The following is a 14,186-nucleotide window of genomic DNA, read 5'->3' as shown; positions in this document are numbered from 1 at the left end:
TTGCATTAATTTGTAGGATCCTTCACTATAGATAATTGAGCTGATCTGTAACAATAACATCTCCATGCCTTATATATCATGTACACGACATTTGATTTAGAAGCAGGACAATTTTGACAATAATATACATGTTTTATAAGAAAAGAATTCTTCAAGACTTAGTATTTAAACTCAATGACATAAATTGTTCAATGTTGACGCTTCATTTTAATAACCTGAATGTTTTCAAACATCACATTAAAATGTAGATAAAATCTTTTAATTCAGGCTGGAGAATTCAGGAAACAACAAGAAAAAAGTAAGGACAAATGATTAAACAAAATATGGATGTTTTCAAGAAAGTATGTGAATTATAAGCACTGGCTTCCCATGTCTAATAATTGCTACAAAAGATGCAAATTTATGTTCATTTTGCATCATATTTTCGGAAACAAATATAGTAAAACTCTTATAACACCAATATTTGATGAAGGTAAATCCAGTAGAGCGCATCGGACGCATATTAATTATAAATATTTAGTGTAGTTTCTTATTATTACGCTACTTTAAAATTGAAACATAATTATTATTTGGTAATCATGAACGAATTTTAATTAGTGGTCTGCAATTATTTATGATTATAATTTTAAAAAAACAACAATCGTAAAAACAGCTATTTATATGTCTATAAACTATGTTAATAATTTACATGCATCACTGAGCACGTCAATTTTAAATCAACGGTTGTAGTTTGAGTTTGTGTGTTAAATGTCTAATAATTGGGATCCATTGTGTTATGAAAGAAGTTATTTTAAAACGATTTTATCAAAAGACTTTTTATGAAATCCCATTTGAATTGTAAATAAATAAGACTGTTGACATGGCGATCTTTATGAACGGGATTTTACTTGCAACTTGAAGTGAAGTCTTAACACGTTATTCGGTATTCTTACACATTTGAATTTACTGGGATAACGAGTTCATAAAGTATTTTACATTAACCGGTCCTTATTTTTATGAGAAAAAGAGCCAAAATGTGACAACTTTTAACCAAATATATCGCAAATAAGACAACCTCTTACCGAACGAGAAATTAAACAGCTTGAGTTTAATACGCAGTTGTCAGTAGACAATTGGTTGTGTTCCTTTTTTACTCTCTCGACCTCGATCTCGATCTCGATCGATCGCGATCAAGATCATGATCAAGATCGAGATCTAGATTGATCGATCGATGTTAACTGTTATCTGTCTGTGTAACCCGATCATTATGTTTTGATCTTAAACTTTTCCCGTTTTTTTAATTTTTTTTAATCCTTTGATTTTAACATACACACTAACGTAACATTTACCAAGGCAAATTTTGCTGAGGACATTCACGTGTAACATTGAGCAAGTAGAATTCAATTTGATTTTACTATATTTTAATGTATATCAAATAGTAAAAGAGATAGATCATTGTATGTGCATACTGTCAAAAATTATGTACTCAAAAACAATTTTTTAATCACTTCTATTGTGCAATAATACATTGTTATCAAAATATTTGAAAGCAAATGTTTTTTATTGGACAACATACTTTAAAGAGTTACATTTTATTTTATTGCCGTTGAAATCTAAATACCTGTTGAAAAATTCCTTAGCCTCTGATAAACAAACGTTTATTTTTTCTCAAAATTTACAATTGCTTTGTAGTCTTCATTTCTATTGAATTTTGCATTTGTTAATGAATAACGAAATAACATAATTTTTTTTCTTTTGGAATTTACTTTTTTTAATCACTAATGCATTGTTATTTTTAACCTTTAAGCAAATACTAATTACCCAAGTATACTTATTTGAGAGTCGATTTTACGTCTTTATAGTCGATAAGTAATTCTGATCTCTATTGGCTTCTCGCAGAAATTGATTTGGTGGAAATGGGCAAAATTTTGAATCCTTTCAATTGTTAACTATTTTTAAAAAAATAAGAATTGTAAAATATATAAAACAAGACAAATATTAGACAAATATAAATTATTTAAAGTCTTACCTAATTCAGGAGCATCATTTTTGCAGAAACCAACAATTTGAATCTGATTCAGCGTATTGAGATATTTAGAATTTGTAAATTTAAATGTCTTTTAATTGGCGTACATCATGCATTGAAACATTGATTTTGTAAAGAAGTAGTTTTAAATAAAATTTTCAAATGACTTGTATAATGTATAACAGTTTAAATTGTTCATAAATGAGAAAGCTAACAAAGCGATTTTCGTGAACGGGATTTTACTTGCAATCTGATTCGAAGAATAAACACGTGTGGTACGGTAACACATTGGATTTTGTTGAGTTTTCTCGTTCAAAAGATCTTTAAAACTAACTGAGCATAAATAAATGCAACAGTAGTATACCGCTGTTTAAAACTCATAAATCCATGGACAAAAAAACAAAATCGGGGTAACAAACTAAAACTGAGGGAAACGCATTAAATATAAGAGGAGAACAACGACACAACACTACAATGTAACACACACAGAAACTGACCAAGCATTAGACAAAATCCCACGAGAAAAACAAATATAACATCAAAACCAAATACATGAATTTGGGATAGACAAGTACCGTGACACGTCCTATCGCAATGTGAATTTACACGCAAAATTAAGAGAAAACAAACGACGCAACGTTAAAATGTAACAATTACAGAAACGAACTATAATATAACAGTGGCCATATTCCCGACTTGGTACAGGACATTTTCAAAGAAAAAAATGGCGGGTTGAACCTGGTTTTGTGGCATGCCAAACCTCCCCTTTTATAGCTATGTGAAAAAAGTTAAATCACAAAAATACTGAACTTAGTGAAATATAACATTAAAAGGACAACGTAACACCACAGGACTACAATATAAATAAATTGGAGAATACAATTGACAAAGAAACACACGAACAACAGCCAACAAAAGGCAACAAGTTGAAAATTTTAATACGTCAGAAGTGCATTTTATCCACACAAGATCCACCAGTGACGCCCAGATACAAAAGTTTGAAAGCCGAAACAAGCACAAAGTCGAACAACAGCGAGAACCAAAAGATCAAAAAAGTTGTGCCAAAAACGGCAAGGGTTTTCTGTTAGTTACCAGAACATCCTTATTATTTAGAATAATTTAAACTTTTGCAAACAGTAAATTTATAAAATTACTAAACAAAAGCAGTACATGATAGAACTGAAATATTAACTAATTACAGGAAACAACTGAAATACATTACATAACCAGACATTTGCAACACAAAATGTAGACACATCCGAACAAGCCCAAACCCCTACGCCAAGTGACGTCATATTTGAATTGTAAAAAATGACAAAAAAATGATGACGTCATTTGAATGAATAAGATAGAATTAAAATAGAAAACGATGGGCTATACATTAATGATTTTATTCTATACTAAATATAACGCTTGAAAGTCATAGTGTACATATAACTAATTGTCGATTTTGTAAAATCAAAATAAAGACAAGACCTGTCGGAACAAAGTATTGATTAAACAAATTCGTAGCACGAGTTCAATCTTTCGCAGCGTCCAGGTACAACTAGTATTTAGAAAAATATATTACAAACAAATAACTGATGAGTTTTAAATATAATAATACGACTATTTGATTTTGCATTATATTTTAACTCACAAAATCAATCGCTTTCAAACATTGCTGTTGTTGCTTCTGAAGTTTAAAACAAACAATAATTGATACAGTTTGTGATACTGGATACACCAAAGCGTATACTCCTATTATGTACATGTTGTAGATATTGTTGACGTTATACAATTAATTAAAAACGTAATTAAACTTATGTAACTTTGTAGGATGCTTCATGTGTAGCAGGATCTATTTGCCTTCTTTGAGCCCTTGGAATCAATTGCACGATGTTTATTGCAAAGTGGTCGTTTTTCTATGTTGAGTGTTGTGTACTCTGGGGTGTCTGTATTTTTTTCAGATAAAACATTGTCAGTTGTTTGGCTTGTTTTTTAGTCATGACTTTAAATAACTTTTTTGGTTACTTTTGCCTCTTTGTGACTGATATCATGAACAAGCTGTAACATATATTAAGGCTTCGATACTGCCTGCGCTACTAAATATATCATCGCGATGACTTATACTGACGATTGTAATTGGTTGTACTATACACACAATTTACTCATATTATATTGACTTAATAAATTATTAAAAATAAGAATGTCACACATTTACATTCTCAGTCACAAATCTTAATGGTATTATTCCATGTATTCATTAAAATCCGATATTACTACAAATTTAAAATTAACGGATTAATAAGTACATGAATGCGTTACGAGCTTTTATACTACAACGGACCTACAAAGAAATACCTTGTTGCAAATACTAAATGAATTTTATGTAATAGAGTTGAAACCCTAATTTCTTATCCCTGCTTTTTCAAATCTCTTATGTACAAAGTAAAAATACTGAACTCCGAGGAAAATTCACTCGGAAAGTCCCTAATCACATGGCAAAATCAAATGACAAAACATATCAAACGAATGGACAACAACTGTCATATTCCTAACTTGGTACAGGCATTTTCAAATGAAGAAAATAGTGGATTGTATGTTCATACATTTGTGTAGTCAATTTAAGTAAGGTATGATAAAATACTACCTAGTAAATGAATAGAAGTCTTAAACCGTCAATAAAATGTTCTAAATATCAGGAAAAGGTGAACACCTGATTAATGCGTATACCAAAGAATTTGTATAAATATTGTTGTCAAGGGCCAAAGTATTGAATACAATTAACCGAGTTGTAGGACTAAATTAAAAAATCACCTAAATCACGATGCATATCACTACCAATGAGAAAATTAAATATGTTAAAATCAACTTTTTAAAATGTTGTTACATTTAAATTTCCTATGTATATTACCAATGTACGAGATATGAGATATCGTATTTTCAGAAAAAAAACATTGATATTTTTGTTTCTATACATAAAACGAAATCAATTGTAAAATATCGATTATTGTGTAAGCAATTTTAAAGGACAAATGCTTTTTTTGTTTAATTTTCCTTAGTTCAAAACTGAAAGAATCGGTTTTGTAAAGAAATCTTTAAAAACAATATTTTACAAGGACTTTAACATCATTAACTGCTTGTTTTCTCAACTCAACAATAAGGTTTACAAGACAAACGTTTTATACAGAAATTCACTTCGCATTTTTGTGAAAAGAATTTAAATAATTACATCTTATGAACCTTTTATTTAGATAAACAGTGTGTTTTCTGTATTAAGTGAGAGCTAACAAATGCGCACAATGCATAAGAAACATTCATCAAACTATCACACATATGAACGACTCTGCTTTTATACGAAATAATATTTATAAAGAATAGTCAAACTAGTTCAGCAATTTGTTTGGTGTATCATATGTTTGAATGTTTTAGAAGAACTTGATATGAGCCTTGTCATTCTTAACATATATGCATGAACTATAATTGATAATTTTAACAGTATTGGATTTTTCAGTTTTCTGACCACATCTCGAAGTAAATGTCTAATCTCGAGACATTCGGATTACTAAAAAATAATAGACCGTGTTTGATAATATAAGGATATGTATATATCTTTAATGTTTTGGTTTGCTGTCACAATCTATTTTTTCATGGCATTGCTGTTAATCAGTCGGATTGCATGTGAAATTCGAAATACTTCTAATTAGGTATCTTGTTTGTTTCTTTCTATGAAAACTTTTTTTTATAAATAGTACCGTCTTTTGTGGATTTTTTTTATCTTTCTTATTTCAGGGAAAACGTAAACAAATAACTTATAACCATTTTAAGGGTTCACTGAAAATACCTAAGTTATCAAGGTTTCTCTAATATTCGACACATAGATCAAGTCAAAAAGTTATAACCTTTAGCTCGAGTTGAAGTTTCAAAACTTATCAAACTGCACGATGTTTGGTCTAGTGGCGCAAAGATACTTTACTGAAATTTTCTCTTGATAATGAGACATTCCGAGGATGTTGTTACTATTAGAAACATTGTCTGCTTGTGTATATTTAAAGGTAAATTGTTTATTTACAGGTCGATTGTACATTACAGGTCAATTGAATGTTATCCTGATTTCAAACAATAGGGTAATCCGAGGAAAAGGTTTATTGCTTGAAATTTCACATAAATGTTGTATACAATTTATATTCCCAAGATACATTATATCTGTTAAAATAATTGATCAGCGCTGTTAACGGCGTTTTCCATAGTCTTGCTTATTTTAAATTGAATTTTAAATTGCAATTTGGAGATGTGTACCTGTGAATAGTCTCACAAGACTTAACGAAACGACGCTTTTAACAAACATTACTATCTGCGTGTGGTAAATAATTTTAAATGGTTTAAAGAGACCGTCACTCACACTATCAGTAGATAATGTTTCCTATTTAAATCAACAATACACTACATTGATGTTCGAATATCACAGCAATTATCAAATAATACATTAACAATTTTATGCATGGTTGCCTCTAAAAAGTCTTTTCTATGAAGATTTATTATAATAAAGTTGTGTTTTATTACTCCACAGTGTTATTTTATGTTAATATGAGTGAATGTATTTTATTCAGAAAATGTGTCAGAAATCCCGTTGATAATTTTTTTTCAAACTTTAACACAGAGTTAAGTATGATGTGCACTATACTATACTGCCGACTTGTAAAAAGAAAAACTCTATTTTAAAGATTTTTTAATGTAATATTGTATCATTCTGGCCTCTTTGATTTGGAGATCAAATTTTCATATTTTAATAAATAAACGAAGAAATATTTAAACTGTCAAACCTTTAAATGCGTTTTGTGGAGCTAAAGTGTTGCATAGTAAATACGCTTTTTTAGGTTGAAACCAAGATGCAGGAAAGTTAGATAATTCTTTTTTCACACTAAAAAGTGGTATGTGGGTCAGATTTCACATCAAAACAACAATTGCTCCTTGTATGAAGCTATTGTCATCTGGATCACATTTTTGACATCATATTACCATCTTATGCGTTTGAACTTGGGTATTTTTCCATATTTTTCATCAAATAACATTTTAATTATTGAAGTTAAATATTAAAGATTTTTGGGCAAATATGGACCCTTTGTGAACCAATTTCTTTGATAAAATTGATGTGGTTTCCATGGCAAATTTTAGGTCACGAAATAACGCACTTAACGTGTAAGAAATACTATAAGCTATACTACTGTTCCATATACCCTTGCAATAGATATTTAATTTCCTACAATCTTACATTTCCTGTAAATGTTATCAAAATGAACAAAAGATTGTACAGGTTTTTTAAAAATGTTTTATGTTTTAACATCGGTACAAGTATGTGTTTTAGACAATTTGGTTAAGTTAGTTTTGTGTATACTTGTTTATTAATTAAGTGAGTTCCTTTCAGACATTTAATAACAGTACAAACGTTGGTAATCAAATATGCTTTATACATGTACAAAAGTAAAACTATAAAAATAAAAAGATGTGATACGATTGCAAACGAGACAACGCCACACTAGTTAACAAAATAACATAGAAATTAACAACTATAGGTTACCGTAAAGTCTTTTTGCAAAGATCATTCCATTATGCATAATCAGCAATAAAAGGCATCTAAATGGCAAATAAAAAAAAATAAAATTGAAGAAAGAAAACTAACTGCCTGATTTATTTAGGACTGAACATTTCTGTTTTCGTATTAGCTACAAACTCAGTCGTACTTATAATCAGATTAATCACTGCAAATTGTTTTAAAAGAATGCATTCAAAAATGGATTATCATTGACATGGTCAAATTTATAAATCAACTGTTTACAAAACTGAGATTTTCTAACGAAATACTATACAAATATTAAAATTCCTGTACCAAGTCAGGAATACAACTATTGTTATGATTTGTTTTTATTTTGCCATTTGATTTTTGAATTTTGATCGGAATTAGGTATTTTTGTTATTTTACCTTTTATGTTAACTGCATTTAGCAAAACCTTATGACTTTTTAATTTTGCCTGCCCTTCAAGTTCGTACTTTATTTGCCTTTTCTAAATTGTTTGATTCAACCGTCTGGAGTACGAAATTGTTTGTCTGGTTTCTATGGTGTACTCATTTACCCATCTTTAATTTTGTGTTAATAGAAGAACTTTAAGTGACAGCTTCAACGTTCCTATCTATTATTGTTTTCAGGACACAAGACACAAATTGAATTTTATCATCATGTTCATTTTTAGTTAAAGGTTGATTGGAAGTAACAAATATACCAACTGATGATAAATGGCATGAAATGGGCAAAAGATACCACATAAACATTGAGAAGAATCATCCAGCTAAAGTTTGAGGGAATTCAGACATGTTAGAGCAGAAGGTTTTATAGACGACAATGTTTGATAGCAAGTAATGGCAATAATTGACGTAGATTACTCAATCAATTATCACCCGTTTTTTGGGGGTAGAATGTCTATCAGTATCGATTATATCCGGTCGTCAATATGTGGATTGTACAATGCAATCACATGCTGAGCAGCATGTACGATGATGAAAAGATTTATATCCTATCTTGAAAAATATTACGTCATGCTGATATAGTAACTTATATTTTTCTGTACTCCATTGACATATTTTTTGTTCCGAATTTAACTACAAATTACACGAGACATGAATGACTCGAATAACTGCTGAATAAAATTTGAAATCGTTTAGCTAAAAATGATGTTTGCATATCTATAATAAATGATTTACAAAGAAAAGAGAATTGCCAGTCCTTTTATCCAAAATTGATGGTATTGAGGATGATAGAAGTGATTGTAGTATACTGTATAAAAAGATTTCATGAATATACGCTTGCTCATTAAAATATGTTTTATTTAGTTTTTATCTTTTTATTTTATTTTTTTAAAATTATAAGCATTGCTTTGTACAAAACGCGTGCAATCAGTGTTTTAGAAATCACTGATAAAGATAAATGGTAAATTAAAAAACACTTTATTATAATCTTTTTATGAATTATATAGATGTTAGTTAAGTCGCAATCTGTTGTTGTTTTTTTTTTTTTTGTGTAGCTTCCATATGCCTTGCTATAATTGTAACAGAAGTGAAATAAAACAACTAGAAAAACAGAAAAAGAAGTAAACAACTTCATATCTAATATACCGGTCTGTCTCTCATTGTTTTGAATTCTACTTAACATTGCTGAAATACACTTACAATGCACTTTTGAACTCGTTAATTTGATTTGGTTAAATCAAGAGATAGTAAAATATATGTTGATCTTTTTATCATTTTCTAATATACATTCTAAGGTGTTTCTTTCTACCAACCAGTGTCATAATATTTATAGCAAATCGTAGTGTGCCCATTATCCCAAAAGGAAACAGGTTAAATCTTGATCTTTTAAACACACACGATACAATACATTAGAAATAAAACAAACAAATACACAAAACTAAAGAAATGATTTGCAAATCTACGGTAAATAATGTGTTAATAATTTTTGTTTAAATTATACAATGTTACTTATATTGTTCAGATTAATTATCAAAGATGTTTGTAAACCTAACACGTCATCTAGGTTCAAAAAGGCAATTAGTTGCAATGATATGATAAACAAAATTCTTTTCTACGTTGTGTCATGTTCAATCGTTTTGAGTTCCAATCTACCGCCTTGGATTATTGGCTACAACTGGTCGTCGGTAATCTAAAAGACGTATGTCTTGAGTCAAAGATTCTCTCATTCGGTGTATTTCCTCTCGTAATTCCTTAATGTCATGCTGGGTAGGTGTCGAATCGATTTCCTTATTCATATCCCTGAATATATACATAAATGGATTTCAAAGTATTTGAGGTAAAATGAATATTTATCGAATATAATATTAATTATGTATGGACTTCTGCTTTGCTGATTAAAACTTTTTTTACTTACTATAATTGTGTTTTTCATGTTCAAAACAAAATTTCATTGATTTTAAATTGCAAGAATCTATATTTCAAATCATCGTTTAATCCATCTTTTTTTCAAAATATTTGTTTATCTAAAATAGCAGGACATAGACAAAAACAGAAATAATTCAGTATAGATTATGATTCCTCTTTAAGCACACACAAAAGATAAAACAAAGACAGATAAACAGCGAACATCAGTCCACTTTAATTTGATACGTTTCGAAAACTTCAATTAAAATTTAGAATGAGAATGAGGATTTTATCAAAGAGACAACAAAATGAAGACCGCCAAGATGTCTCCACCACCGCGAAAAAAAACCCGACTCGGGGGTAGGTCTCAGCTGGCTCCTGAATAAACAAAAAGTGTACTAGTTCAATGAAGATGGACGTCAAACTAAACTCCAAAACATGTAAACGAACTAAAATTCAAAAATAAAATACTAGGCTAATAGTATTTTTACCTTTCATCGGTCATCATGTTCCGTGCATCATATCTATTACGAACAAATGAAGGTCCGCTCTGAAAGGTTTCATATGCAATTTTTTCCACAATATGAAGTCTTTCAATTTCTTCAGACTTAACATCGTACACTACAAAAAAATGTTTATTAATTAAAACAGATAGTTACATATGTACTCATATGTGGAATTTTTCCACGGAGACGTCACACCAACATTATTGCTAAATGTTCATTTTGGTTTGTTCCTTTAAAGATATTTTGAATATATGATGAATAAACATTATTAATTCCCAAAAGGAGTAGGTTCAGTAAGACCCCTTTTTGGCCCCAAAATAAAGCAGTTTTACAAAATTGTGAAAATGTAATCTTTTAATCAATATTTTGGAAAGTAAATTGCTTCTGCTACATAAATATGAGCTGTTTTTTGACAATACAATGCACAAATATTGCGTTCTAGCATCATTAAGTCATGCTAAATAACTGAAATCTTCGAAATTTTAGCATTTTGGTTAATTTTTAGACGGTTTCCGTTTAAAATGAAATTGACCGCATTCGTGTTCATTCATAATATTGAAATGGAAGTTGTATTTGATGATAATACAAAACATATATGAAGGTTGAGGATGAACACGGATGCGGCCACTTTCATTTTTGAAAAAAAACATCTGAAAAATGACGTTTTTTGGCAGATTTGAAAGATTTTTCATATTTAAGCTTGGATCAGAGCGTTTTTAACGACTTAATCAGTTAAAATCTTGCACATAAACTAATCGAATCAATTGAAATAGTCACATAAGTGTTTAAAAAGTGTCCAAAAACTTTCGTTAGATGAACCTGAAATTTGAGGCTAAAATCGGCCCTTACCGGACCTACTCCTTTTATTTATCTGATGAATCAAAAATACGTTTGCAAAAGTTTTTTTGTCACCATTTAAGATTTTCTCATAACAAGATTGTCATTACAGAAAATATAACTGAATTAATTATGCATGATTTTAAATGTGATAATTGGTTCAAATTTGTATGCTGTTGGTATCACAATGTATCAATTTCAAATAAACGAAAATTAAAATATCCGTTTCATGCAAGAAAATGTTAATCACTTGTATTTGATATTTCATTTTGATAGTTAGTCAATTGTTTCTGCATTTCTACTTTTAGAATGAGAATACATATTGTCATTCAATTTACAATTTCAGTAGTTGTTGAAAACAATATTTATTCTGATTAAGCCATTTCGGCATATTCGATTAACAGGCTTATTATACAAATTAGATGTGGTACATGTGGTATGCTTACCAATTAAACAACAATTCACCAAATTAAAAAAAAAAGAATGTGAGAAAATGGAAGGAACTGTACGGCCTTTATCAATGAAACAAAACCTATACAGTATGAAACGAAAAATATGACACAAATCAATTGAGAAAACGAAAGATCTGATTAACAACAAAACCATTATTCCCATGATATTCTATCATAAAGGAGCTTATTACAAAAAGTTGTATTATTAAGACAGCATTATAATGCTTTTCAACCCAATTATATCTTGTAAAATAATTACCAAAGGCGCCTCCAAACTTCTTAGGAGACTGTAAGGTGTTATAACAAAATACAGCAGTTCTCCATAAGTGTATAACTATTGGTATGGGGAACATTGGTCTTTCATAGTATTCAGATACCAATGCATATCTGTGGAATTTCCATATGATTTCAGAATTGTCTTGTACTGTTTGAAATGTTTGACTGTAAAAATAAATGATAAACGTAATGTAAGAAAAAGAGTTTACCTACTATGAATATTGAACGAAATACAGTATTGCAAAATTTCTTATTGCACAGCACTGTTAGTGCAAATAATACTATCTAACATTTAATGCACATGTTTCTTCCAACGTACTATTCTTGTGTGAGTCTTACAATAATACAAATACAGGTAAACAAGTAAGAATTAACAGTTTAAACCTTCGATAATGCAATATAATTTCACAGTTTATATATGGAATTTATTTGTACATTAAATCAATTACTTACGAAAACATCGCAATAAGAATGTTAACTAAGAGAATATTAGTCAGAACTAGATAAACAGCCAACATAAGCGCATTGTACTGGTTGTTTACCGCACATCGTTCCATTGTTCCGTTTGTGTATAACTGAGGATTATTTGTACATTCCGAAGGTTCTTTCCCTGCGTAATTAAACATATGTGTAAGGAAAGAAGCATTAAATTAAAACAATCAAGACATATTAACAGTATACTTTATGAGATGTAAGAGGTTATCCAAAATTAGGATGATAACAAATCAGAGTTGCGCTTGTCATGTGTATGATTAATAAATATATAATCAGAAAATAAAATGAAATGGGATGAAATGGACAACGTGAAAACAAATTTAGTCAGATAACGGAGATATCGAAAGTAGAATTACTAATTTAGTAATGCCAGTTTTCAACAGAAACACTTTTTTTTTCTTTTTGAAAAATAAATCACAGCTTTCTTTCTAAAGTTGTTATCATAGAAAAATAATATGATGAATACGATTTCTAATATTGGTATTGATATGTTAGTATTTAATAACTGTTGATGAAAGAAATGTAAGAATATACGACAATTCGCTTATTTCTAGATCAAAGTTATACTAGTGCTTGCCAATATCTTCAACTTTGCGACATTATACGAGTCAATAGCATGTGAAAATTCTTGTATATAGAATAGTATTTCATGTATTGACCTATTATTTTGTATTTGTTTTGTGTGTGTTTTTTTTTTTTTTTCTGTTTAAATACATTGATTAAAAATGTTGATAAATATTTATCTCATTGCAACAAAATCCACATCTTCTTATTTCTTTGTTGTCAGGAGGAATGCACTATGTTAGTTGTATATTTTCATATGTGTTGGTAGGTAATGAGCAGACAATTGTATATGTTGTTGTTTTTACAGCATTTACATCCGAATTCATTAAATTGCCATTGTAAAGAAGGAACAAACAGCTCAAATCTTATAGAAAACAGGAAGGCATACACTCGGTTATCCAGTCAATTATAATATATATGGAAACAAATATATCAAACTATATTAGAAGGAAACAAGTACACCAAAAAGTATAAACATAACAGATACCTTCAATGCGATTCAGATGTAGCTTGCCATACAACTGCCAGTATGGTAAATACACAATATCTTTAAGCAGCTCCCAAGGGGAAGACACCGAATTTGGAAACAATACAGCTTGGTACATGATTCCAAAACTGAATACGAACAGTGCATAAAGAGCAATGAAAAAACCAAGGTCTCCAAACTGTAAAAAATGTCATGATTCGGCTTATGTACTAATCGCATTTTAATTGTAGACGATTTGAATTTAAATAACTATAGGTAAAAATAAGCAGAAAAACTATGATAACCCTACGCAATACTATTATGTTTGATTAAGTTTATTTAACCATCTCAAACATATTAAGCGTTGCAATGTACTGTATAGTATATTGAGATATTTGTTGGTTCTAATATGACTTCTATGTTGTGTTTTATCGTGCCCAGACCTGTTCAATTTCATGTAATTCCTTATTGGTTTCTTCAAATTTTTTTTTTTTTGGGGGGGAGGGGGGGGAGGGTAATTGACATTTTACTTGAAAATATAAAGTTTATGTCATTAGATACTAGTATCGTAAATAGGCAGTGAGGCACAAAAACATAATAAAAATATATATGAAAAATGAAGTGTCTACATTATACATAATATGGAATCCCAAATATGAAGTCATGTACCTTTGATA

At 29.5% G+C, this 14,186-nt stretch overlaps 2 protein-coding genes across 2 annotated transcripts in view; both read right to left on the bottom strand.

Annotated features, from left to right (window-relative positions):
• LOC139484481 (transient receptor potential cation channel subfamily M member-like 2) overlaps window positions 1–2,069 on the bottom strand; it is a 74,193-nt gene extending 72,124 nt beyond the window's left edge. The window contains exon 1 of the mRNA XM_071268213.1: window positions 2,009–2,069. The gene's annotated coding sequence lies outside the window, so the exon portion shown is untranslated. The remainder of the gene's footprint in view (window positions 1–2,008) is intronic.
• A 5,318-nt stretch (window positions 2,070–7,387) lies between these two features.
• Window positions 7,388–14,186, bottom strand: part of LOC139484480 (transient receptor potential cation channel subfamily M member 3-like) — a 40,855-nt gene continuing 34,056 nt past the window's right edge. The window contains exons 21-25 of the mRNA XM_071268212.1: window positions 13,531–13,708; window positions 12,438–12,594; window positions 11,968–12,149; window positions 10,405–10,534; window positions 7,388–9,808 (exon numbers count right to left, since the gene is read on the bottom strand). Of these exons, the coding sequence (XP_071124313.1) occupies window positions 9,658–9,808; window positions 10,405–10,534; window positions 11,968–12,149; window positions 12,438–12,594; window positions 13,531–13,708 (798 nt within the window). The 3' untranslated portion in view covers window positions 7,388–9,657. The remainder of the gene's footprint in view (window positions 9,809–10,404; window positions 10,535–11,967; window positions 12,150–12,437; window positions 12,595–13,530; window positions 13,709–14,186) is intronic.

The sequence above is a fragment of the Mytilus edulis genome, chromosome 8, assembly GCF_963676685.1.
Source record: "Mytilus edulis chromosome 8, xbMytEdul2.2, whole genome shotgun sequence".
Taxonomy (NCBI): Eukaryota; Metazoa; Mollusca; class Bivalvia; order Mytilida; family Mytilidae; genus Mytilus; species Mytilus edulis.
The sequence above is the reverse complement of the archived record's forward strand: the minus strand, read 5'-3'. Positions and strand labels throughout refer to the sequence as shown.